This window comes from Bombyx mandarina, chromosome 03 (genome assembly GCF_030267445.1).
Source record: "Bombyx mandarina strain Sakado chromosome 03, ASM3026744v2".
Lineage (NCBI taxonomy): Eukaryota > Metazoa > Arthropoda > Insecta > Lepidoptera > Bombycidae > Bombyx > Bombyx mandarina.
In genome coordinates, this window is record NC_143210.1 from 12,612,856 (window position 1) to 12,638,255 (window position 25,400).

General features: G+C 38.4%; 4 protein-coding genes across 5 annotated transcripts in view; 1 reads left to right on the forward strand and 3 right to left on the reverse strand.

Moving 5' to 3' along the window:
* The window catches only part of GSTs2 (glutathione S-transferase sigma 2), a 469,518-nt gene that overhangs the window by 80,721 nt on the left and 363,397 nt on the right, over nucleotides 1-25,400 (reverse strand). The gene's annotated exons all lie outside the window — the stretch shown is intronic.
* On the reverse strand, nucleotides 41-15,393 carry LOC114242383 (Sepiapterin reductase). Of its 2 annotated transcripts, XM_028173518.2 has the most exons (4): nucleotides 15,228-15,393; nucleotides 15,034-15,148; nucleotides 13,147-13,318; nucleotides 6,244-6,391 (listed from the first exon to the last, which is right to left on the reverse strand). In XM_028173518.2, exons 2-3 carry the CDS (start codon nucleotides 15,146-15,148, stop codon nucleotides 13,152-13,154), a joined length of 282 nt encoding a protein of 93 aa, XP_028029319.2. In that variant the 5' UTR covers nucleotides 15,228-15,393; the 3' UTR covers nucleotides 6,244-6,391; nucleotides 13,147-13,151. The 2 variants fall into 2 exon arrangements, with proteins under 2 accessions (XP_089594319.1, XP_028029319.2); XM_089738193.1 differs by lacking the exons at nucleotides 15,034-15,148; nucleotides 15,228-15,393 and adding an exon at nucleotides 41-4,069 and having other exon boundaries at nucleotides 6,217-6,391.
* On the reverse strand, nucleotides 10,411-13,147 carry Sptr (Sepiapterin reductase). The gene has a single exon (XM_089738005.1). The coding sequence runs from the start codon at nucleotides 13,134-13,136 to the stop codon at nucleotides 12,336-12,338; it is 801 nt and encodes a 266-aa protein (XP_089594131.1). The 5' UTR covers nucleotides 13,137-13,147; the 3' UTR covers nucleotides 10,411-12,335.
* Snoo (Sno oncogene) overlaps nucleotides 23,224-25,400 on the forward strand; it is an 89,852-nt gene continuing 87,675 nt past the window's right edge. The window contains exon 1 of the mRNA XM_028173570.2: nucleotides 23,224-24,468. Within this exon, the coding sequence (XP_028029371.1) occupies nucleotides 23,665-24,468 (804 nt within the window). The 5' untranslated portion in view covers nucleotides 23,224-23,664. The remainder of the gene's footprint in view (nucleotides 24,469-25,400) is intronic.

Here is a 25,400-nt window from a genome sequence, read left to right on the forward strand (position 1 = left end):
AAATGATTTGTTACGATAATGTTTTGTATAAATAAAACTATTTTTTTTTAATCTTGTTAATATTTTATTTATAAATTATTATCTTATCACACAGCCCGATCGGTGTTAATATTAAGATCCCGAATAGTTTCACAAGCCTTTATACTAATTCAAAGTCAAACCCATTTCCCCCCTAATATAATAAAGTAGCTAGAGAAAATGTTTTCCAAATTGCTAATTAACTTTATTATGAACTAAAAGATGGTAATGTTAACATAATTTATAAGTAAGTACTTTCACGTACAAAATTTTATTTTCATTGTTATAAATACCATTATTTATTTAAGACTAGCGACCCGCCCTCGCTTCGCTTCGGAAACTGTAATTTATTATTGATTTCTCCACTATTTAATGGATGCTATTATACATATAAACCTTCCTCTTCAATCACTCTGTCTATTAAAAAAAACCGCATCAAAATCTGTTGCCTAGTTTTAAAGATTTAAGCATACATAGGGATATAGGAACAGAGAAAGCGACTTTGTTTTATACTATGTAGTGATGTTCCTACCACGATTTTTTGCTTCAATGAGAAGCCGATATTTCGGCGCTGTTGCAAGCGCCATGATCAGTTATATTGTCGGGGCGAGCCCTCGGATTTCTAAGGTAATCAGAACGGAGTAGAAAGAGAGTAGACAGGTTTTTCTGCTCCTAACATTCTACCCGCGATATTATCCGCCCGTGATAACGTGATCTACGTTATATGCCACGGTAGAGGTAACAAAATAGTACATAGCCATTTTATTTTATTGTTTACTAGCTGATCCGGCAGACTTCTTAGTGCCTCAATCGATAAAAAAAAAACCAAAACTTTTGTATAAAATAAACTTAAAACAAACAAAAGGAATCCGTCCGACGGGGAATACATCAAAGGTAAAACAACTTTTTTTTAATTCCGAGCATTTTCATATTTATTTTAAACCTTTTAAACCTTCTCTGGACTTCCACAAATCATTCAAGACCAAAATTAGCCAAATCGGTCCAGCCGTTCTCGAGTTTTAGCGAGACTAACGAACAGCAATTCATTTTTATATATATAGATTTTTCTAGAGGACGCTTCTAGTACATTTCAAATGATATAGAAACGTTATGGTTTTTTTTTTAATTGCTTAGATGGATGGACGAGCTCACAGCCCACCTGGTGTTAAGTGGTTACTGGAGCCCATAGACATCTACAACGTAAATGCGCCACCCACCTCGAGATATAAGTTCTAAGGTCTCAGTATAGTTACAACGGCTACCCCACCCTTCGAACCGAAACGCATTACTGCTTCACGGCGGAAATAGGCGGGGTGGTGGTACCTACCCGCGCGGACTCACAAGAAGTCCTACCACCAGTGATTACGCAAATTATAATTTTGCGGGTTTGGTTTTTATTACACGATGTTATTCCTTCGCCGTGGAAGTGAATTGTGAACATTTGTTGAGTACGTATTTCATTAGAAAAATTGGTACCCGCCTGCGGGATTCGAACACCGGTGCATCGCTACATACGAATGCACCGGACGTTTTATCCTTTAGGCCACGACGACTTCAAAATCGTGGTGGAAATCGATCAGTCTCTATCGCCTTCTTTTTTCAACGCTGGGGAATTCATTTACGGATACCCGGTCGAGGGGGGTAACGGATTGGGTTAAGTCGGACTCCGGCGCCTCCAGAGAGAAAGAGGGAGACAAGAAGGGCCAAGCTCCGCCACGTCACCCAATTCTCGTCGCAAGAGACTACGCCTTGAAAAAGACGCGCGAAGTCTCTGTCGCCTAAGAAATTTCTATTGTAACACGTGTACGGGAAATGCTTTTTTTTTTAAAACGCATATTAGCTTCTCCTGTACCTATGTAATATTTCAACGTAATTTTCACCAACTTTGGAAGACGTCCGATCGACAATTTGCACGCATTTCAAGAACCGATGACATTACAACAATCTAATACTGGACTCTGATCATCAGTATGAAAAAAAAAACATTTTAATTGTTAGAACTAATCTCGCTCGCTATTAAAGCGCTTTTTTTTAAAACTGAATTTACTTATTTCGATGATTTTAAATTATTATGCAAGCACAATTTCTACTATTATAGAGTAATTATAAAGGGCTTTTACCCACCTATTTATCTACACAATTTTACGTAAAAAAATTTGTAAGCATCAGATGGGAATCCAGTTCTTTTTTTATTAAAGCGCTTTTTTTAAAACTGAATTTACTAATTTCAATGATCTTAAATTATTATGCAAGCACTACATATTTCTACTATTAAAGTTAAGTAAATATAAACAGCATATAAACATCTATATAAAAACAATTTTACGTAAATTTTTTTATAAACGTCAGATGGAAATCTAGCTCATCGAAAAAATCATTATTTGGCATTTTATAAGTAAGTTAATATTAATTTATTTAAAATAAACAATAATCGGACATATTGTATTACGAAAGGACGTACCTCAATATAAAATGATCTCTTTTGAATTGTTTTATCTGGGAATTCTTTAATACTTTTTTACACTAATCTGTGGAATAATTCTCAGTGAATATAAACGCGGAGGCCAACAAAGTCTACACTGTTTTAATATAAACTGACAAGATTGACACAAAATGGCCGCAACAATTTATTTATTATCTGTGACCGCCAATCAGCTCAATGGCTGTGGGCATAGATAATAAATACACTTAGCTTTTAAGAGTTGCGAGTGTAGTTATTGGCCCGATTGTTACCGTACTTATAGAACCCGTTGCTTGCGACGAAGGGTTCTGCGAGTAAACTAACCCATAGACACAGCCCACTGAGTTTCTCGCCGGATCTTCTCAGTGGGTCGCGCTTCCGATCCGGTGGTAGATTCTGCGAAGCACGGCTCTTGCTAGGGTTCGTATTTGCAACGTCGTCAGGTTTGAGCCCTGCGAGCTCACCTACTAGTTAAGGTTCCGCTAAAATAGCCTCTCAAGGCTATCGGCTTAGGTAGGAAAAAAAAATGCAATGCTCTTGCAATGGCTAGTGTTAGCAAGTCTTTCAGGTTGTGCTCATGAGTTCACCTACCCGTTGGCGCGAAGTTGGAATAGCCCCTTAGACTACCACTGATTAAATAGGAAAAAAAGATCACTTCAGAAAAGTTTCCCTATGTATCCGGACAATTGAACTGCGGCTTTACGAAATATAAAATTGGCAAAACCCTTATCTTATACCTTTATACGATCATTTATTGTATATATATTATATGAATCTCGGAAACGGCTCCAACGATTTTCTTAAAATTTAGTATACAGAGGATTTCGGGGGCGATAAATCGATCTAGTTACGATTTATTTTCAGAAAATGTTGTTTTATTCGTGTTTTCAATAATCAACTTTATCGATAATCAACTTTATGACTCTTCCCGACATCTATTGGCGAATAATAATACTATTTTTACTGCTTTAAAGACACAAGATGGCGTTACAAAAAAAAAAAGCTGGGCAAAGCTCGGTCGGTCATCATCTAGTATAAGTACGATTGACGCAAATGCAGATTACTTTTTGTTTACCTACGATATCGTAGATTAGGAAAAATATGAGGAATCTATCACCTCGTATAGTTGTTCCTCGCGTACAGAACAAAATACCAAATACCCTGAGCCGAAACGTATGAAATAATAGATTATTAAAAAAACTTGAAATTTTAAATTATTATAATAACAGTTTTTCTTATGAGGAATATAAAACGCTAACGTATGTTCCTCAAGTCGTAATCCTTCTCATTGTAGTCGTCAGATTAATTTCGTCATTTATAAACAATCCAAGTAATTTCCTAAATATTCAATGCAATCCAAAATATTATTTAACGATCAGACTTTTCAATATTATTACAAAAGTTCATAGTATTCAAAAGTATTAGACGGTTTTATTAGATTCAGAAAATTGGTTAAAACTTTGTGAAGGTGCTATGTAATTTTCAGCTGTAGACCATCTCTTCGACTATGGTCTCCCAGGAGTCGGTGGAGGTGACTTCCCAGGAATCTCCGTCGTCTTGGTCGTCGTCTTCCTCTTCGTAGTACGCAAGCTGAAATCAGAAGTTTTCTATGTGAATTGGGTTGTTTTTGTTTTTGTTTAAACTTACTCAGCAAAAACTCCCATGTGCATATCTCAATATTTCACTTTGCTACGCGTCAATCTTAAAGAATCCCAAATCTCGGTTTGCATTTTATTGTAGAACAAAGTATCCTATGTGCTAAAAAAAAGGGTGCGTGTACTTATGTACGCGCGTAAGAAGTTATACTTCATTTTTATTAAATTTATTTCTTTTTTTTTTAAATATTAAATAATTAATAATAAATATTTAACGTTAAAAAATGAATGCTAATAACACTCATCAATTTTTCATAACGCACCTAAAGAAGTATAACTTCAAAAATATTTGAATTATTTTTCAGGATGTAGTTTTATTAGATTTTCTCGAAAACTACATTTATACACATATACTGGTGGTAGGAGCTCTTGTGAGTCCGCGCGGGTAGGCACCACCACCCCGCCTATTGCTGCCGTGAAGCAGTAATGCGTTTCGGTTTGAAGGGCGGGGCAGCCGTTGTAACTATACTGAGACCTTACAACTCTTATCTCAAGATGGGTGGCGCATTTACGTTGTAGACGTCTATGGGCTCCGGTGACCACTTAACACCAGGTGGGCCGTGAGCTCGTCCACCCATCTATGCAATAAAAATAAAAAGATTTCAAATTTGCAAAGACGATATATCGATTTAATAATTTAACGCAATCTTTAGGTTTCAATGAGATTGATTAGTGACTAAGATATTAATACTAAATATTATTATATTAATTATGTTAATATATTCGTTCAGAAATAACATACATAATAATATATTTTACGCATGACCTTTGACTTGATTACAACTATGAAAAACTTGATTAAAAAAAATCTTTTTGTTTATCTGATATATACTTATTAAAGAGGATTTATATATTTTTTTAAATCGATACCGTGACCTTCATATTGGCCCTGTTTATCTAAAGGAGTTTAGAAGATTGCGTCACTAAATATCGACAATTCAAAAGTTTTTATTATATTACATATATAGATTAGCATCAACAGTTCGATGTTTTTAATTGAACTTCAATTAAGTTTACTCCAATCGGATAGCTGAAGAAGCTTTTTGGTTTTTATATTTTTTCCCGAATTTTAAACTTTGAATGGCTCTCCTGTAAATGTTGCTAAAATGTCGCTTATCCTAAATAGACTTTCAACTGTGGGCCACTCCCACATATACACTTACACACAATAATAATAATAATAAATAATAATATAATAAATAAATATTTAATAACAATCACGCCACGTTAACTGGCCCCGTGCTAAGTTCGTAAAGAACTTGTGTTACAGGCACCAGATAACGGATATAAATGTAAGATTTTTATTATACACGTACATATATTTAATATACATCCATAACCCTGGAAAAGACATTTATATTTATCATACAAATATCTTCCCTTGGCGGGATTCGAACCCGCGACCCCCTAGTGTAGTGACCATGTCACTTACCACTACACCAGACGGCCGTACAACTGGTACGCATTTACATACACCACATTACATTTTATTCCGACACAAATTTCAGCCATGTCGATGCGGGTAGGCTCTGACTGAAGTAAGCGCGGTGCTGTGCGCGGACGACGACCTATCGGCGTGACGTCACAGCAAACCGGTTTAGGGTGCGTGTGTCCAATGTAGTCGATAATTTTTTTTTTATTGTTTACATGGGTGGACGAGCTCACAGCCCACCTGGTGTTAAGTGGTTACTGGAACCCATAGACATCTACAACGTAAATGCGTCACCCACCTTGAGATATAAGTTCTAAGGGCTCAAGTATAGTATACAACGGCTGCCCCGCCCTTCAAACCGAAACGCATTACTGCTTCACCGCAGAAATAGGCGGGCTAGTGGTACCTACCCGCGCGGACTCACAAGAGGTCCTACCACCAGTAGAAATGTTTTTAATGTATGTTTTAATATTTTAGGTCTCTTAGATTTAAATTCCTTCTCAGTATCTCCGGATTCGTCTTTCCCAATCTACTAGATATTCCGGCGACTTAGTAACAGAAATCGTCATAATTGCTTCAGTGCGCCGCGTAGGGCACCGGTGACCTATATGGCAGTCAACGTATTAAACCGTCGACATTATCGGACTCACTTCGTTTTCGTGCAACGTCTGCACGGTTTGAACCCTGATCTGGAACATGAAGGCGCGTCCCAGCACGGCGACGGTGCCGCTTAGGAGCAACGGCATGCTGTACCGGCACCTCCACGCGAGCCCCATCAGGAATATGAAAAGACTCTTGCGATTGGCGGCCATTGTCACATTGTATCTGAAATTGGAAGGTTTCTTCAATTACAAACGTCCTTAATAGGCGAATGTAATATCTAATTCAATGCGATTTCTTTATTCTTCAACTATAATTTTAAATCGTATGAACCCTGAACTCGATCATCTATAGAAAGAAAAAAAAATGTTTCTTTAACTTTTTATGTGCTGATTTAAAATATTTACATAAAAATTAATATAAATAGTTTTGTTTTTGTTGTAAGGCATAGACTGCAAAGAGTGAGCCCTGAATATCTTGTCGATGATTCTCACTGGTTAATCTGAATTCTGTGACAGAGGAATAATCGTGAATTTTAATAGAAAGTCTCTAGCTGAGATTCCTAATTGAATACAACTTTTAAATTAGTTAAAGGGCCGTGGTACGCGAACGGGCGGACATTACGAAGTTTACTTTTACAGATTTAAATCAAATGTGAAACTGCTATGAGTACTGAAGACTAGATGGACTATTTTTAGATAAAAAAAAATATTGCTTAGATGGGTGGACGAGCTCACATCCCACCTGGTGTTAAGTGGTTACTGAAACCCATAGACATCTACAACGTAGATGAGAAACCCACCTTGAGATATAAGTTCTAAGGTCTCAAGTATAGTTACAACGGCTGCCCTGCCCTTCAAGCCGAAACGCATTACTGCTTCACGGCTGAAATACGCAAGGTGGTGGCACCTAACCGTGCGGACTCACAAGACGTCCTACCATCAGTAAAAGTGACGATACGAACACGAATATTGTAGCTCGAAGTAGCATTCCGACGCCTCTCCTTATTCGTTCCAACGCTGCGTACATGTAACATGTTAGTTACGAAATATTACACAATTTATATTTCAATAACTACTTAAAATGTTTAAAGTCACTAAAAACCCTACAAGTTCTTAATTAAAATCAGTATTATGTGACCACTAATGACCTCATTATCTTTGAGGCCGCCGAGCATACACGTCGACTTGAAAAACCTTGACAATTTCGATCATTATCGATATCTATTCGTAACTATAATTAAATTCGTTAATAGTTTTGTCTGTTTGTGCCTGACAATCTATACTATAATGGCTGAATCGATTTAGAAAAACATGGTTGTGTTTTCGTTTGATTTTATTAACAAAATTGTCGAGGATGGAGAAGATAGTGAACAAGATTCACAATTTTGTCAATAATATATCTTTACGTAAAATTCGTAACAATTAAATATTTTAGGCCCCGGCTGCATTAAATATTTCTTTATATATCAACTATCGGCCCGCTTCGGCTCCGCTCGGGTGTTTAACAAAAATTTCAACGATATTTGACGTTGTTTTACTAGTTAGACATATGCTGTCGCGACACTCTTTGTAAATAATAACGTGTTCTACAAAGTTGTAGTACATTATTTTATTCTATCATCAATAGTTTTCGTAGGGCACGTAATTTTTTTACACCTTGGGTTACATTATTGGAGTTTTAGTAAGGATACCTAATTTTTTCGAAAAATATTATAGCCTATGTCGCTCGGGAATAGTGTTGCTTCCAAACATTGAAATAATTTTTCAAATCGTTTCGGTAGTTTCGGAGCCTATTCAATACAAACAAACAAACAAATCTTTCCTCTTTATAATATTAGTATAGAGTATAGATGTACTTATACTTATTTCTTTATTAAATTCGAAAAAAAAACCGCACAATTTAACGAACAAATTGTACAAGTGTGAACATGGGTATATATATGGGTATTCAATTGCAGTACTATTTGAAAGCCGCAATACAGGATATTCGCAAATGTAACCGCGCCTCTATAATTTATTTATTTCTATTATAAATCTGTAAAAAATCCGCGTTCTGTTATCCATTCCATTCTGTTATCAATTCCATGATAGTAAAATTAATTAATGGTATTATGTAATAACTACTAGCGACCCGCCTTCGCTTCGCTTCGGGAACATTAAATTTTATAATTGATTATGAAAATAAAGATGGCAAGTTTTTTCCTACTCGCTTGACAATTATCGTTATATTTTGGGTAATTCACAATATATCTTTATAAATTATAGCCTATGTATTATTCTGATGTGTAAGCTTTATTATAGTAAAGTTTCATTCAAATCCATTCAGTAGTTTTTGCGTGAAAGAGTAACAAACATAGGTACATCCTTACAAACTTTCGCGTTTATAATATTAGCAGGATATTAGATTTACGTAAATTGATTTCGTAATTAGGTTTTTGTTTTTAAGTTTCAACTATAAATTTTAGAACTTTAATAGGCTTTAGAACAAATAACTATTTTTCAAACACATTCTCCGATTACACAGTCTGCCTAATTTTGAATAACGTTATTTTTCTCACCGTCTTTCTATGCGTAAACTTGCTTTGCGTGAAAAGGATGCTATCATAACATGCCTTCTAAAATCTAAACGCCTATAATTGCTTCTGCAATACAAGTACATACAGTTACGAGGATTTCTTTTTTTTTTTCATATCATGTAGTCGCGATCCTCAGCAGTAAGGGAACGATATAGGAGAAGCCCTAGCAAGAGCAGTGCTTCGCAAAATCTACCGCGGGGTTAGAGTTCTCATTAGCTCACCAAGGAACCATTTGAGGTGACGCGTTTATTTGACCGGGATTTCAGAAATTTCGTAGAGTACGAGATCAACAATCAATCTATTGAATAAGATATTGTCCGAGAACAATCAAGATGACAAATTTTTTTTCCTACCTATGCTGATAGCCTTGAGTGGCTATTTCAGCTTCGCTCTAACGTGTAGGTGAGCTCACGGGGCTCAAACCGGAGTGTTGCTAACACTGGCCCTAGCAAGAGCAGTGCTTCGCAAAATCTACCACCGGATCGGAAACGCGACCCACTGAGTGGATCCGGCGAGAAACTAAGTGGACTGTGTCTATGGGTTATTTCACTCGTCGAGCCTTTCGTCGCAAACGACAGGTTCGACGAGGACGGTGACCGGTGCTTGTGGTACCTAAAAGCACCGTTAATGGATCAGGAGGATTCGTACTGACGTGTTTTGGGCGACGTCGACTGTTTACCATTCGGTCTACAGGATCGGGTATGATTACGAGGAAACATATCAAGTCTTTTTAACACTACGTGTGTCATACATACGCTTAGTTACCGGTCCACGCTAAAATCCACGAAGGATCGGTTATGTAGAATTGACTATCATTCAGAAGAGATTTCTTGTAATCACACCGTACAGAGAACGTTGTGTAATTGCAATAAAAAATATTGTATGCTCTAAATTTTAGTGTACACTACGTTTGCAGATGTAGATATTTAACATAACGTTAATTTTACTGAAAATAGACGAACAGTGGTGCTGGCCTTAGCCGTATTAAAATAATAATGGGTGATTCGTAGTAGCACTAACAATATGGCGGTGTTAGTTAAAACTTTGAATCCATATTTTTTTTCGAATAAAATATTACCCTTTATTGTTTTTTTCCTACCTATTCTAGTAATCCTGGGGGTTATTCTAGATTCGCCGAGCTTGTAGGTGAGCTTGCGGGGCTCAAACCTAACGACGTTGCTAACACGAACCCTAGCAAGAGCCGTGCTTCGCAGAATCTACCATCGGATCGGAAACGCGACCCACTGAGAAGATCCGGCGAGAAACTCAGTGGGCTGTGTCTGTGGGTTAATTATTTTACTCGTCGAGCCCTTCGTCGCAAGCGACGGGTTCGACGAGAACGATGACCGGCTTTATTACTCTTGATCGCGATAATACTCAAACTATAGTTTCATTTAAAATTACCCATTTTTATGGTTCAATTATTATTTTGACATTATTTAGCTGTTATTTTCAAATCTGTTCTACTAACATCAAAATAAAAAATAATATTATTAAAACAATTGCAAATCAAACACTAACAAATAAAAATTCAGAATTTAAAAAAAAATTAAACAAGAAAATTAATTATAAATAATTTAGAGGAACTACAGATAACAAAATATGAATGTAACTCATAAATAACAAGAAAAAAAAAGATAAGGTGGCAAAGGGTAAGAAAAACACATTTGACATACATCCAAGCGTTTATTTTTATGAATTCCATTCATATTCAGTTTATAAATATTATTTCTGTATTAGTTATACAGACAGACATAGTGTGTAGGATGAACAGAACTTATTTTAGTTTATGTAAATTTGTGACACAAAATTAGGTTTTATTTAGATAGACATAGATGATATGGAAATAATACACTTTGTGATAAACATAGACATAGAAATTATAACAATATACAGTACATTTTAGATAGTAAAGGTCTTATTCATTAATTATCGAAACTTTATATATGAGCCGGTCATTATAATAGACGGTCCAAAAGTGTTTTTCCTTACAAATATAACACTTTCGCAGAGTCTTCTTATACAGATTCGACAAGTTGTTATGAATAAGACCATAAGCGTAATATCTTATTTTAGTGTTAGTTGACTCACCAAAAAATATGAATGTTTACATACTTAATTATATACCGTGGACTTGTAAAATGAAATCTAAATATATACAATGTAGGCAAAAAAAAACTGTTCTATTCATCCTGTTTCGTTATGACATATAATTTATTATCTATAAATAAGCGGAATGTTTTTAACTTAGGCCTCAGATTACAGAATTAGACCTCAGGAATGTAAGTCCGACATATTCTTAACGTTCCCTATTCAACAAATCGAACAAATTAAATATACTTATTTACTTTTTAGTAATTTCTTAAGATTATTTTGTGAAAAAATTGAGTATTCTATAATTAGATTAGTTAACAGATCGTGTTTTATTATATTCGCTTAAAACTAATATTATTGCAATACATTTATTTCGAGTTACAGGCGCGTTTATGCCAATTTTTGCTTATTTTTGTTGCTTAGGTGGGTGGACGAGCTCACAGTCCTACCGGTGTTAAGTGGTTACTGGAGCCCATAGACATATATAACTTAAATGCGCAACCGACCTTGAGATATAATTCTAAGGTCTCAAGTATAGTTACAACGGCTGCCCCGCCCTTCTAACCGAAACGCATTACTGCTTCACGGCAGAAATAGGCGGGGTGGTGGTACCTACCCGTGCTGACTCACAAGAGGTCCTAACACCAGTAAACATTTACGTATCCTCGACGAGTAAATTAACCCATAGACACAGCCCACTGAGTTTCTCGCCGGATCTTCTCAGTGGGTCGCGTTTCCGATCCGGTGGTAGATTCTGCGAAGCACTGCTCTTGCTAGGGCCAGTGTTGGCAAAACATCCGGTTTGAGCCCCGTGAGCTCACCTACACGTGAAGGAGAAGCTGAAATAGCCTCTTAAGGCTATCAGCATAGGTAGGGAAAAGAAAAAGACGTCTCGCGTATGCCGTGCCGCCTATTCCAATGAGACCTCAGAACGCATGTCAAAATTACAAACGAAGATGAACATACCCTTATTTCGTCATCAATCAATGTTTTTTTTAAATTGAGAATTTTCATCCCTCCATAACATTGAAGTAAAAAACAATTGCTATATTTCCAACACATAAGTCCAATAACATCTTTCGAAGCGAATTCTAAAGTTGTGACTATAAAATATGAAATCTACATCATTTTGATATGAGGATCACAAATTTTGGTTAAATTTTTTCGTATTAGCTCATTGAAATTTTTAAATACTATCAATCAATACGTCCACTGTTCTGTGTATATATATGCTAATGCAACAACATTTGTTTGTATCTATTTAAATCGTTAAAGAAGAAAATTAAGCAAAAAAAAAAACACTAGCGGTGACTATTCTATGTAATTCATAAGTACGTTTATCTTATTGAAGTCGGTCGAAGTAAGAAATCTACTGTCTAAGAACGCTCTACGTACTACACATATAAAAAGAGAGCAATTACGAAACACACATTCCATTAACCCCGAGGCCCGACCCGTGCCCCCGCAAGGGGATACGAAGACCCGACGAACACACATTCATTCGTCATCGAAATAGTCGACGTGCTCTGCCGGACTAAACTTGCCGGCCTGGAGGACTCGGACGCATTTCTGAGCAGTTACCTCAGGCTTGAGCAAGGTCCCCTGATTCTTGAAAGAAGTGAAAACTTCGCGCAAATTCTCATTGACCGCCTCCGCCAATACGTAGTCGATCATGGCGGTCTCGACAGGCCCCGGGGAGTAGTTGAGCACGCGAACGTGCTTCTTCTCCTCGGCCAAGACCTTGAAGTACATCTCCCTTGCGGCTTTACCGCTGCAATAGTACGCCATTCCGCTCATAGGCTTGGTGGCGCAGAGAGACGTTATGTTTACGATCACGAGCCTATCCTCTATCTCATCAAAAATCTTAAGGAATTGCGTATTCAAAGCGATCACATTGAAAACGTTCAAATCGTAGTATTCTCTTAATTCCGGAACATTCTCCATTTGTGCGGTATCGATGGACAAGTTACCTAACGAGCCTACGTTGTGGAATATAATACTTGCCGCGAAATCCGACACGTTCCTTCCTTTTAAAGAGCCAACAATCACGTCGTGCATCTGTCTCGGCGATGCCTTACTCAAGTCTATCGATTCATAGACAACACTCACGTTGTCCGACTCGCAGAGGGCGGCGGTGATGGCGAGCTGATCTTTGTTACGTGCCAGGAGCAGGATAACGGATTTCGGACCGAGAAGTTTCGCAACCTCCACGGCAATGGCCCGCCCGATGCCCTGGGAGGCGCCGGACAGGACGCAGTACGTGGTGCCGGATAAATCGATGCTAGACGACATAGCCATTTTTACTCACAAAGCTTATTCAGACTCCGGTTTGTCCTCCAATAGTTTATCGGCCTCTGTGTCCCCGATAACAGGGTCGAGATCGCAGCCCTCCCGGAGCAAACGACCGATGCAATCGGCTCTGTACGCTGATAAGTTTTCCACCACCTTGTTCTTCGATCGGACCGCTTTTAGTTTTCTTTCTGAAATGAAAGTTACGTGTAAACTTTTATAATAATAACACAACTATATGGGATTTCGTTTTATAAAACTTCGATCAACTTTTTTTTGGTATTAATTTTTTGGTAATTTTGATGAGAGTTAAGTTTGGTATTTTCATTTTGAGGAGGCAGTCTTCTCCCAGTAATGGTGACGGGACGACCTGAGGGGGTTGAGGCTGCGCCGCACGCTACCGTCATTCTAGCGCGCTGGCACCAAGAGAATGGGATGACCCGTCGACGGCTGCGAACTGCGAAGCGGCCCGCGTTGTCGTCGTCGCTGCCGTCGCCAAACTGACTGTGGAAGAGCAACCCGGTCGGCGGTGTATCGCGTTCCGACCCGGCACGCTGGTTCTGGCCCAGCGGGGCCTCCCGGAACACCAGCGGCATCGCCTGGGCGGCCTGGTAGGGACGCCGTACCGCGGAGACCGACGTCCTCGGGGTGGCGCCGCGTGCCTGGTTGTAGTGTTGACTACGGGAACCCCCCTACTCTGGACGGTTTCTGACCCCGGACGGAGATCGGACGTTTTAGTATTTTTAGATCTCACATGTGTAAGAGTGCAGGGGAGTCGTTTAGTGGGTAGGGCCCTAAAATTTTTCGGGCCCGTGGTCTGCTCCCAACACCTTGCAGATCGTTAAGTCCCACATACCTGCACGCCCCCTAGGCGCGGGGACCTCGTATGATGTTCTGACTACGGCCCGAAAAAAAAAATGTATTTTCAAACCATTTCAACATTATAATTGGTTCCTGGACTTATATTTAAGTATCTAAACATTATATATGTCAACATACAAATAGTATTTTCTGAATGTGCAAGGCCTGCAAAATAAATAAAAGCTTATCTCAGTCTATAAAAAAGAAACTCATATAATTTATAGCACTTTGTTATAATTGCTACGATTATTGATGAAAATATATTACTATCTTTCATTTAATGTTGGTGTGCCTTTTCTAGAAAATTTAATCGAGGCATGACAAAAAGTAACTTTTGTTTGATTTTATGATTATCATTAGTAAATCTAATAGTACAACACCACAAATGATCCTCGATTTTTAATATTCAATCCTATCCTATATTCCTTGAATGTGGCCGGGAACTGTGAACTGGTATCTACTTCATCTGTTCTGAGACACAATGAGACTAGACTACTCTTGTCAGGTACTCTTAAATCAGTCACCCTGTTTCTTAAACATCGTCCCTTCTTAATTAACAATTATTTTACTGTTTAATGCCAAGTTTTTTTTATTGTTATTATATTATTATTCAATGTAACAAATACTTCACAGTTTTCTTGGTCATGGATGCCTAATGACATGGCCATCATTATGTGTTGAGAGTGTGAGTCGTGTGACATGTAAGTTTATGGTTGAAGCTGTAACTGCAAAACCATATGTGACAACTGCACAACTTGACTTGTAGTTATTAATGTGGTTCCTATATTTGGCACTAATACATTCATAATTTTTTTTATTTTGATTTTTAATTTGTTTCCATTTTTATAAATGTAGTTCTTGACTATACACCTATTAATCTTAAAAAATCAGTAAACAATCTTATCATTAACACAATCACCAAAGATGGAAATGATATAATAATGCAACAATGCAAAATTTAAAAAGTAAAGAATTAAATTACACCATAATATGCAATTCAAGGCGAATGATAGTAAAACTCGTAAAAAAAACACTATTAACTTACCCAACAAGGCTAGATATTGAGGTGAATCCGCTAACTTCTCGGTCGATGGTTGAAAATTATCTTCGAAATTCGATATAATTCCTTTATTCCCTACTTCAGAGCCCCAAGGATCCATCTATAAACAAGACATTATTAACATTAATAAACTCCAAATCAAGGGTCTAGTAATATAATAAAAGTTAGGAACCACTTACTCAAGCGAAGGCCACGAGCTAAGTGTTAACCGTGATAGCTTACAGCGGTATCAAAGCGAAATGTGCATGTATGGGTAAATAAATTAAATTGAATCTATATGAACATTGTAACCCAACAGAATAGGAAGGTCTTTGGTCGATATTGGCTTGCTATAATGGCTAGAGGTTTGACGTTGACATTTGAAGTTTGGCGAATCAAAAATTTTATTAGTTTGACAGATGACATTAAAGTTTGAATTTATAGATTGTGAATTTTAAAGTGGTAGTAGGCTTTTTGGCGGGAACATGAGGAGCGATATTTCGTTAATTTAGTGTTTCTGCAGGCTTGAACTGTGGGAAAATGAAACAAAGTCGTTGGGTTAGCTTCTCGTGTTCTTCCAAAAAGTCCGCTTAAGTTATAATAAATAACTAACTACCATTTTACTGAGCCTTTGTTTCATCGTATTATGTCATCTGGTTTCATTTAATTTCATTTCAATTGATTACAGTCTCAAATAAATCAATTTCATCTCATTTCACTCCATATAATTTTTTTTTAATACCAGATTAATAATGTAGTATACATGTAATAAATAATTGTAGTGATGTAAATTTCTTACCTGAAATTAACATTAACATAATTTGATGTCATTGTCAATCTGTTTTATTAGTTATTTGTCAACGTATTTAATGTAACTAAACAAATTTTACTGTTAATTTTAGCTTATTAAAACCTTATATTCATTAAAGGTTTTCTCTTATTACATGTAGATTTTTATACACTTAGCAATGACGACAATGGCATCGCAAGAAGCCAATAAAAGCCCAGATACCAGGCCATAAACTCCAAAAAAAAGCCAATTGACATACGGTACCGTACCTACTTAAACAGAAAAAAAGACCAGTGCGCATGGAGTTAATAAGTACCTACAAGTATAAGAACCTTAGAATAGTAACTCTATGCCAGTGCGTGATAGTGAGTTTGACAGTGACAGGACAGAGACCTACAGGACTACAGGATGGTAATAATCACTGAGGTACTGAAAGTCGTGTTGGCCTTTATTTTACTTTAAAAAACGACGACGTTTGCTCTCCGTGAGTAATATTTGACGTAGACAGATACTCCCAAATTAGCTGCCATTTTAGAAAGAGAACCTCCATCTATGGATTGATCAAAGACATTAATAATTTCGTTTTAAAATTGAAGTGCCCAGTGTTTTTTCAGTTTTAAATGTGTACGGTGGCTTATGAACTGTTTCGAAACTGTGAAAGTGCACAAATGAGGAAGAATGAAATAAAGTCACTGGTCCTTATTTCTTCCCCATAATCTACTGAAAAAGTCTCGGTACATAACTAACCGCCATTTTACTGAGACTATATTTGATTCTATCTCACTTTTTTTCATTTAATTTCATCCCAATCGATTAAAGTCTCAAATTAAACAACGTCGTCTCATTTTGCTTCATATTTATGGTACAGTGGAGAAATTAAAAGATTTGGCTTAAAGGTCTCATTACCAGGTCACATATTCTCAATCCAAAAAAAATCTCATTCCAAGAGCCAGCGTTGCCAACTCGAAATTCGTCAAGGTGGGATATAGGGTTCTACAAGTTGGTAGTTTCCAACAAACACTACTATGAAAAGTTGGTAGATCTACCAACTTTTCAAGTCTTTTAGAGACCCTCCAATAAGAATCTAGCATCCTTAATTTACTTTTCGATTGGATAAGACATATTTGAACTATTTTTATTAGAAATAAAATGATAAAACAGAATTACAGGCCGCTAATATTCTTCTTTTTCCCATAGTTGAGAATATTTTTGATTGTAATGCATCTTTTTTATTTTCGAGGAGGAGAATTTTCTTCGTTTTCTTCTTTCACTTTCACTCATTTTGATAAGTGTTTAATGGAAACGTTTTAAAAATTACAATCAGTTATTTGTTAATTCAATCGCGTTATGATTTAAACTTTTTGAAAACTTCAAAAGTTGGTAGATAAAGTGGTAGGTTTGATTACGACACTAAAAGTTGGTAGATCTACCGAAAAGTTGGTAGAGTTGGCAACGCTGCCAAGAGCACTGGGTTTCTTTGTTTTGTTATTCCGTTATTCATATGGAGAGTAGAGGTAAGGAGAACCGTCTCTGTGTGTGAAAAAGTGTCCGTTAAAATCTCCTAAATAAGGGTGGCACTACAGTAGCAACCGGGTAAATTGTTGAAAAGGCCCTGAAAGCAACGAATAAATAATTATTTAAACGTAGCCTGAAAGTTATTAGACTGATAGAGAAATAAAAAAGGACGAAAGAACTTCCGTCTCGTTAATATGGCGCACTTTTCAAAATAAGAATAAAATGAAAACCGAAGTTTTATAATTATGTAAGTGTGTGCTTATCATTTCTTAACGCTTGATCAATATAACATTTAGGAAGTAATACAAAAAATAAAATTTGCAAATTGTAAAAGTAGAAAACAAAAGTTCTTAAAAAGCAAAATAATAAAAGTAAATTTCTTAAATTATGTCACTTTTAAAATAGATGTAAAAATTCATGTTAATAATTAATGAAGAATATAAAAAGAATTGATATTTAAAAACATTTAGGCTTGCATTATAAGATAATGAGTATGTTTAAACTTGCAAATTAAAATTTATTTAAGAAAAAAACTATTATATACAAAAACATTTTTTAAAGATATAAGTTTTACTCTTAACTCAGTAATTTGGCATTTTTCCTATTCATTTTCAGATTTTGCTAGAAAATGAGCTGTCCTTCCTCCTCCTTCAGTCGATCGCTCATTGCTGAGCATCATGATGCGCCCGCCCGTGTGCTTTTTTTGTAATTTGTAACTACTTTAGTCGGTCAGTGGCACAGTGAAGTGCTTGGCTTAGTCCAGTCCAGACACTCGGAAAATAAAGCACGCATCACAATTTTAATAATTTTTTTCTTAATATAATATAATAAAATATATTTCAATAATTTTCTTAGTTAATTCATTTTCATGCTCAAAACATCCAACTTTACGCCCACTTGGACAACTTTTCACCACGCAAATTTTGCCCATTATTGATATTATTATGTATTACAATGCATTATAACAGTAAGCACTACAAAATCACAAAGTATTTTATTTAAAGCTGATAAGAGAATGCAATCGATGTCACCACGTTTTACCACAACAATAATTTTAGGTTATATTGACGAAATTAGGTTTGACTACGTAAACGTGTGAGGTTTGGTATATTATACTGTCACTAACTACTCTAGTCATTAAATATATTGAATTTCCTAACTCAGCATACTTCAATCAGTTATCAACTGCTCGATTCACATACCCTGTGACCCTGTGCCTATGCTAGCGCCATTCTGGAGGATTGTTTAACTGTTATTCAGTGCTGAAAGTGGGACACTTTTTCAAGCTTTCTCCCATATCAGACGGTTCTCCTTACCTCTACCCCCCATAGTTATTCAGGCTTCCTTCTGAAAACCCTGGTTTTCGCTGTACGTTAGACGCATTGTGTTAATTTGTACGAATCAATAAATAAAAATATTAAATTGATGGAATTTAAATGATCAATATTAATATACTGATAATTTAGATGGTGTCAATTTTGTGATTTAAATATTGTCAAAGGAATGTTGCTGGGGATACAATTAAAAATACTGAGCAGTTATTTTTTTTTAAACGAACGCTTTTTTTTAAAGTTATAAATAAGAAGTAGTTTAATAAGAAGTAGAAGTTTTTGAAGTCGTCGTTGCCTAAAAGACGTCCGGTGCATTCGTGTTGAGCGATGCAGCGGTGTTCGAATCCCAGGCGGGTACCAATTTTTCTAATGAAATACGTACTCAACAAACATTTACGATTGACTTCCACGGTGAAGGAATAACATCGTGTGATAAAAATAAAACCCGCAAAATTATAATTTGCGTAATTACTGGTGGTAGGACCTCTTATGAGTCCGCGCGGGTAGGTACCCCCACCCTGCCTATTCTTGCCGTGAAGCAGTAATGCGTTTCGGTTTGAAGGGGTAGCCGTTGTAACTATAATTGAGACCTTAGAACTTATATCTCAAGGTGGGTGGCGCATTTACGTCGTAGATGTCTATGGGTTCCAGTAATCACTTAACACCAGGTGGGCTGTGAGCTCGTCCACGCATGTAAGCAATAAAAAAAAGTTTTATTAAAAATTCATTTGTTATTATTATTTTTAAATTATTTGTTGGTTCTTTCACCAAATCTAAACAATAGTGGATTTCTTTTGTTTCATTTGCGTTTTCACCACTAGGTATATCACGTCAGTAATAAGACCAAAACAGTTTCAGTATTTATAGTATATAATAGATAGAATAGATAATAATGTAGAATAGATAATAGACGATGAGTTTAAATGATATCGTCTTTCATTTCTCCTTGACTACATCACTAAAAAAATCAAAACGAAATATCGCACTTTGAACTAGGCACTTGAATCTTTTAGCTCGTCTTAATGTTGACTCTTAAATTTAAATTTTCAATTTTAAATTTTCCTATTTTAATTTTCTTCGGTTGCTGTGGATGAGATCAAAAATATTAACCTGCCCATAAAATCGAATGCGGTGGTTTGTCATAATATAAGTCACCATATGATTGTCACAATTCTGTGCCATCCTTTGCCCGCTATATGGCACAAAACAACTTTCTCTCTATATTCTGCCTCTTTTCCTGCACTGGCGTAAAGCCGTGTAATTGTTCTACCTAAAACTCCTAACCTAGTCCTTCAAACTCACTTTGGGCCCATGTCAATTCTTCCCTTGCTATCCGAGGCGATCGGAGCCTGCGTACACAAATAACTGTCGCAGTTTGTGATCCGGAACAACCTCTTATGCTCTTCCTTTCAACCAGGTCACAGAACCGATTTCGCTCTCCTCAAAATGATTGGCGATATTAGGGCGGGGATGCGGGAAGCTAAAGTGCTGGTATTCATTGATTTTTCAAACGCCTTCAATACCGTCTATCACGATATCTTTTTATTTATTTAACTTTGATCTCTCCTATAGCTGGTATGGTTTTATATAATATATGTATATATATAATATATTTTCAGAGACACCGGCACTCTACTTATATCGATGATACTTCTCTAAGTTTGATAGTGTAGATGATAATAGTGTAGCGTCGACTCTGATGTGTATTTCTGGTGGGTATTTTATCTCAATGAATAAGTGGTTTTTGAAATTATTAATCTCTTATCTTAATCTTCCGTGTGCGTATCATGCGTATGCAGATGACTTGCACCTTTATATACAGGCGTGTGTGGAATTTATTTCTCAGGCAATAAACCAGTTAAATAGGGACTTGGACTATATCGCAGTTGGTCGACTAAGTATCCCTAAATCCCAACGAAATGCCAAGCCGTTAATTTGGGATTGAACAGTCATGAATTTATGAAGACTAATATGAGGCCTATAAAATCAAAGGCAGCTAAATCCAAGTCTGTCAAATATTCAGGTAAACTAGAAAAAATCGGCTCTAAGCAAGTCATTACGGATCCTCCCGATCTATCGAAGTACTGCTCTTGCTAGGGCCAATGTTAGCAACACTCCCGGTTTGAGAAGCTGAAATAACTGTTCGGATAGCTACGATATTCTTTATTTTAAAGCAGATTTATAAAGAATGAGAATATTACTAATAATCTGAATTTTAAATGATAAAACTTCGTTTATTAGTACTTAGTACAGAGTAAAAAAATTTTTTTTGAACTGAGTTTGTTACAGATTTAGCTGCATTTGTTATAACATGAAAACACTAAAGCGTGTCCAACTAACTAAACAAGATAGCGCCATTGTTAATCCATTTTATGACATTAAGGCGTTTAGCTGCCTTTGATTTTAAAGGCCTCATATGTTGATACTCCTTTGATTATTGTTTAAAACTATTTACACTTATGTACGAGTATAAAAGTATGTATGTATTTTTGTGTATATCTTTGTGCGTTTAATTTTTACTTTAATGCACCTACAGGTATTTACTCTGCACTACCTTTAGGTACCTGGTAAAGAATGCTTTAAGTTGCCTAAAGTTTAGGCAACCAGTCTTTTTTTTTCCTTCCCTAAGCTAATGATAGCCTTGAGAGGCTATGTCAGCGTAAGCTAACAAGTAGGTGAGCTCACGGGGCTCAAACCTGACGACGTTGCTAACAGTAACTCTAGCAAGAGCAGTGTTTCGCAGAATCAACCACCGGATCGGAAACGCGACCCACTGAGGAGATCCGTCAAGAAAATCAGTTGGCTGTGTCTGTGGGTTAATTTACTCGTCGAGCTCTTCGTCGCTAGCGACAGGTTCGTCTTGTTTCATCTTTTTTACCTTTAAAGTCGGCACGCATTACTGCTACCCCGCAGAAATAGGAGAGCTCTGCGCGGGTATGATACCTACCACCCGTACGGTCACACAAAACTCAAAACTAGGCCATAAGTGCGTAAGCATTTTCAAATTGCCTAGCTCATCTATCGTGGCAAAACAAAAACGAGAGTGCAACTACAAACAAACATTGCGTCCATGGTTGACGACGGCTGGCGACTAGTTGTTTTGAACACGAAACTATGTGTGATGTCAGACTAAAATACACTTTACGACTCTGGGCTTAGAACGTTAAATTCTAGCGTACTGGTAATGGAAATAGCAAAACTCGATTGAATTTTAAAGCATTATCGAGCTTATGACATTGCAACAAAGGTGAATTTATTTTTGTTGGTTGAATTTAGCGATAAATTTTCACAGCGCGGCAAGCGAACGGTCTCTGTAGACGCAGCTGCCCCCTCCCCGCATGGCGCCGCGTCCCTTCCCCGCGCGCCTTGTAAGCCCCGCGCGTGTCTCGACGACACAGAATTGAGTATGTTTATTTAGACGCAATAATGCCTATTGTTTATTGTTTCTTGGAGACAGTCGACAAAACTTACTTTTTTTTTATTGCCCTTGTAGGCAGACGAACATACGGCTCACCTGATGGTGAGTGGTTACCATCGCCCATGGGCTTCAGCAATGCCAGGGGCAGAGCCAAGCCGCTGCCTACCGCTTAATACTCTCCACAAGCCTCGTTTGAAGAAGGACATGTCATAGCGCTCGGGAAACACCGTGGAGGGGAGCTCATTCCATAGCCGGATGGTACGTGGCAAAAAAGATCTCTGGAAACGCACTGTCGATGACCGCAGTGGCTCCAGGTAGTATGGATGAACTCTGCTCCGGTGGCGGGCGGTGCGATTGTAAAAACGAGATGCCGATATCATCTTGAACAATTCCTCAGAGCACTCCCCATGGAGTTTACGGTACAAAATACAGAGGAACCGAAGTCCCTCCGCAGACCCAGAGGTTTCAAACGATCAAATTACGATACTCAAATTAATTAGACCTAAAATTTCCAGAGAGTTACCGTTATTTGACACACACAGAGAACAATCACAGTGATGGAAGCCCGTTCTCTAGGACTCGCGCTAATTTGGGCCTAGTTGAATATCCCGTTAATACAGGTCAATGCAGGCTTCAAGTATCCCATAGATTGATAGGATTCACTTCGGGATGTCTGCTATGCTAATGCACAAAAATGAGCTATCTCCCCTTCAACAAAATAATTTATAATTTTATACTAGATAGTGTGTATACTAAATTGAATGCACATATAAATCCGTAGCAAAGCATGTGCGAAACGAATAGAACAGCTTGGAATGTGAGTGCTATAGTGTTTCTAAAAGTCTCAGAATTTAATTAGACAGAGAATTTCAGTTTGTCCTTTGATCCACGTACTATCGAATTTAATTATTATACTCATCACTAAATATTGTAATTAGTAGGTGTTAATAGATACATCATTGAACTACTACTCAATCATACGATCTCGCAGCTTTACTTTTGTAATACATTTTGACAAAGGTTAAAAAATTAACGCACATTGTCCTGTCTACATATACAAATCATTGAATCGGGCGGTCCACGGCTTGCGCCGCCATTCTGGATATTTTGACGGGAAGGTCGATCACGTGACTCGTCGCGGCGAGGGGCGGCGTGCTTTGCGGAGTGCGGGGCGCTGGCTAGACTCTCCAGTAGTCGAGCCATCCGTCTGCTGCTTCGACTGCAGCCGGTCGCGGGGATCCACGCCCCGCCCGCGCGCGCCTTAACTCATAGCGATTACATTCTTTTTCACTCAAAAGTTGAAAAGTGAGAGAGAGATCCAAAAGTTGACTAGAGGGCAGCTCTCGAGATCAGCAGAAGAGTGCGACGGTTTTGCTACGTAACGAGGTCGTATGCGTATTTTTCGCAGAGGCGGCGCGCGGCGACGGGGCGGCGAGGAGGCGCGCGGGCCGCTCGCGCCCGGCCCGGCCGTCGCGACGGCACGCTCGGCAGACATGGTTCGATCGCGAGTGGAGTGCGTCGCGCGTGCCGGCGCGTAGCCTCATGCGTCTGCCGAGCCCCAGCAACGGTGGCGCGGAACTATCATGGACGTGGTGACGCCGCACATCACCTCCGTACTGAAGACATACCAGGCCAGCGCGCCGCGCAGCCTGCAGGGTCCGGGCGGCCGAGCCCCGCGCGGCCCCGATCCGCCGCCGCCTCCGCCACCGCCCGCCGCGCCGCCCATCCTTCTGGCCGCTGACGCCGAACTGGGTGAGCGCGGCGAGACTCGCCTCGAAGGAGAACCCATCTCCTGCTTCAGCGTCGGCGGCGAACGGCGGCTGTGCTTGCCGCAGATCCTAACTTCTGTGCTTACGGATTTCACATTAGAGCAAATAAATCGCGTGTGTGACGAATTACAAATATACTGTTCGCGCTGCACCCCGGAGCAGCTGCACGAACTGAAGTCGACAGGAGTGTTACCGAGGTCGGCGCCCTCGTGCGGACTCATCACGCAGACGGACGCAGAGCGGCTGTGCGCGGCGCTGCTGCATGCCCCGGCTGCCTCGCGTCCCCACAAGCTACCCGGCTTCCGTGTATATCACGAGTGTTTTGGAGGAGCACGGGGTGTGTGTTCACCCGAGGCGGGCCTGGTGCAGTGCTCAGAGTGCCGAGCGCTGTATGTGCCGCGCCGGTTCGTGTGCCATTCCCACGAGACCGAGAACCGCACCTGCCATTGGGGCTTTGACTCGTCCCACTGGCGTCGGTTTTTACTGGTCGCGGACGAGGAACAGGATCAGGAGAAGTGCATCGCGCTCCTGGACGATCTCGCCGCCAGAGACGAGGCTGCCGCGCTCGCTCCGCTGCCTTTGAAGCATCATCATCAGCTGCCCTTGAAAAGAAAACAGGTTAGTATTTTCACATCTTTTTTAAATCAATTTATTTATAAATAATTAATCAGCAGAAAAGTGAAATATCAATAATTTACGATCATTCAAGTTATGAATGACCCACAGTATCATTATAATTAACGTTCAAACTGTGTAGTCTAAAATGACTAAATGATAGTAGTACACTTCAAAGAACATTGGTACAAACCAATTAGAAACATTAATGTAGTTTTCGTAGATCTTATTAGATTCCATTAACAATATTTCAACTGTCTCTCATATTGAATGTAGAGAATCAAGTAGAGTCATGACCGTTTGGCCATGTGATGATGAGTTAGTACCTTCCAGAACATTCGGAGACTAAATAAAGGTAGAGTAAACTAAAAAAGGGTAGCATTGAAGGATACGGAGAGTACTTAGTCGTAGGCATTGCTGTTGTCCAAGAGCGACAGTAACCACTCACTTACTGCTCGTTCGCCTACAAGGGCAATAAAAAAAAAAGTATATTTCACGTAATGAGTGACATTGGCCTTCCGTGACTATTGTTATCGTTTGCGATCCACAACAATAATCGCGTGCCGTTAAATATTTAAACAGACACACTGAAACAGAAAATATTATGTGAGAACATGTATCTGAGTACGCATGGAAAATTATTCCTTAATATCGAATCGAACTTGGACGTGTGGCGGTAGCCATCATATAACGCAAGATATTTGACGGATGCCTGAATCTCGCTTACGACATTTTCAAGTTGAGCTCGCATATATGCAAATTCCGAACAACAACATTCGGACCGTCGTTCTACCGAGCAATAACACCCGCTCGGTGGAAGATCTTCCTTTCGTCGTTTAAGCTCTCCAAAGACGTAAAAGTCGCCAATTCGGATATAGCAAGTTACGTTATTATTGTAACATAGCGACCCGCCCTCGCTTCGCTTCGGAAACATT

What these genes read in the sequence shown, in the direction of transcription:
- Sptr (XM_089738005.1), bottom strand. Translation starts at nt 13,136, where the DNA reads ATGGCTATGTCGTCTAGCATCGATTTATCCGGCACCACGTACTGCGTC.
- LOC114242383 (XM_028173518.2), bottom strand. Translation starts at nt 15,148, where the DNA reads ATGGATCCTTGGGGCTCTGAAGTAGGGAATAAAGGAATTATATCGAAT. An exon ending in TCAATATCTAGCCTTGTTGG is followed by an intron (nt 13,319 to 15,033) that starts GTAAGTTAATAG and finishes CTTTCATTTCAG; the next exon opens with AAAGAAAACTAAAAGCGGTC.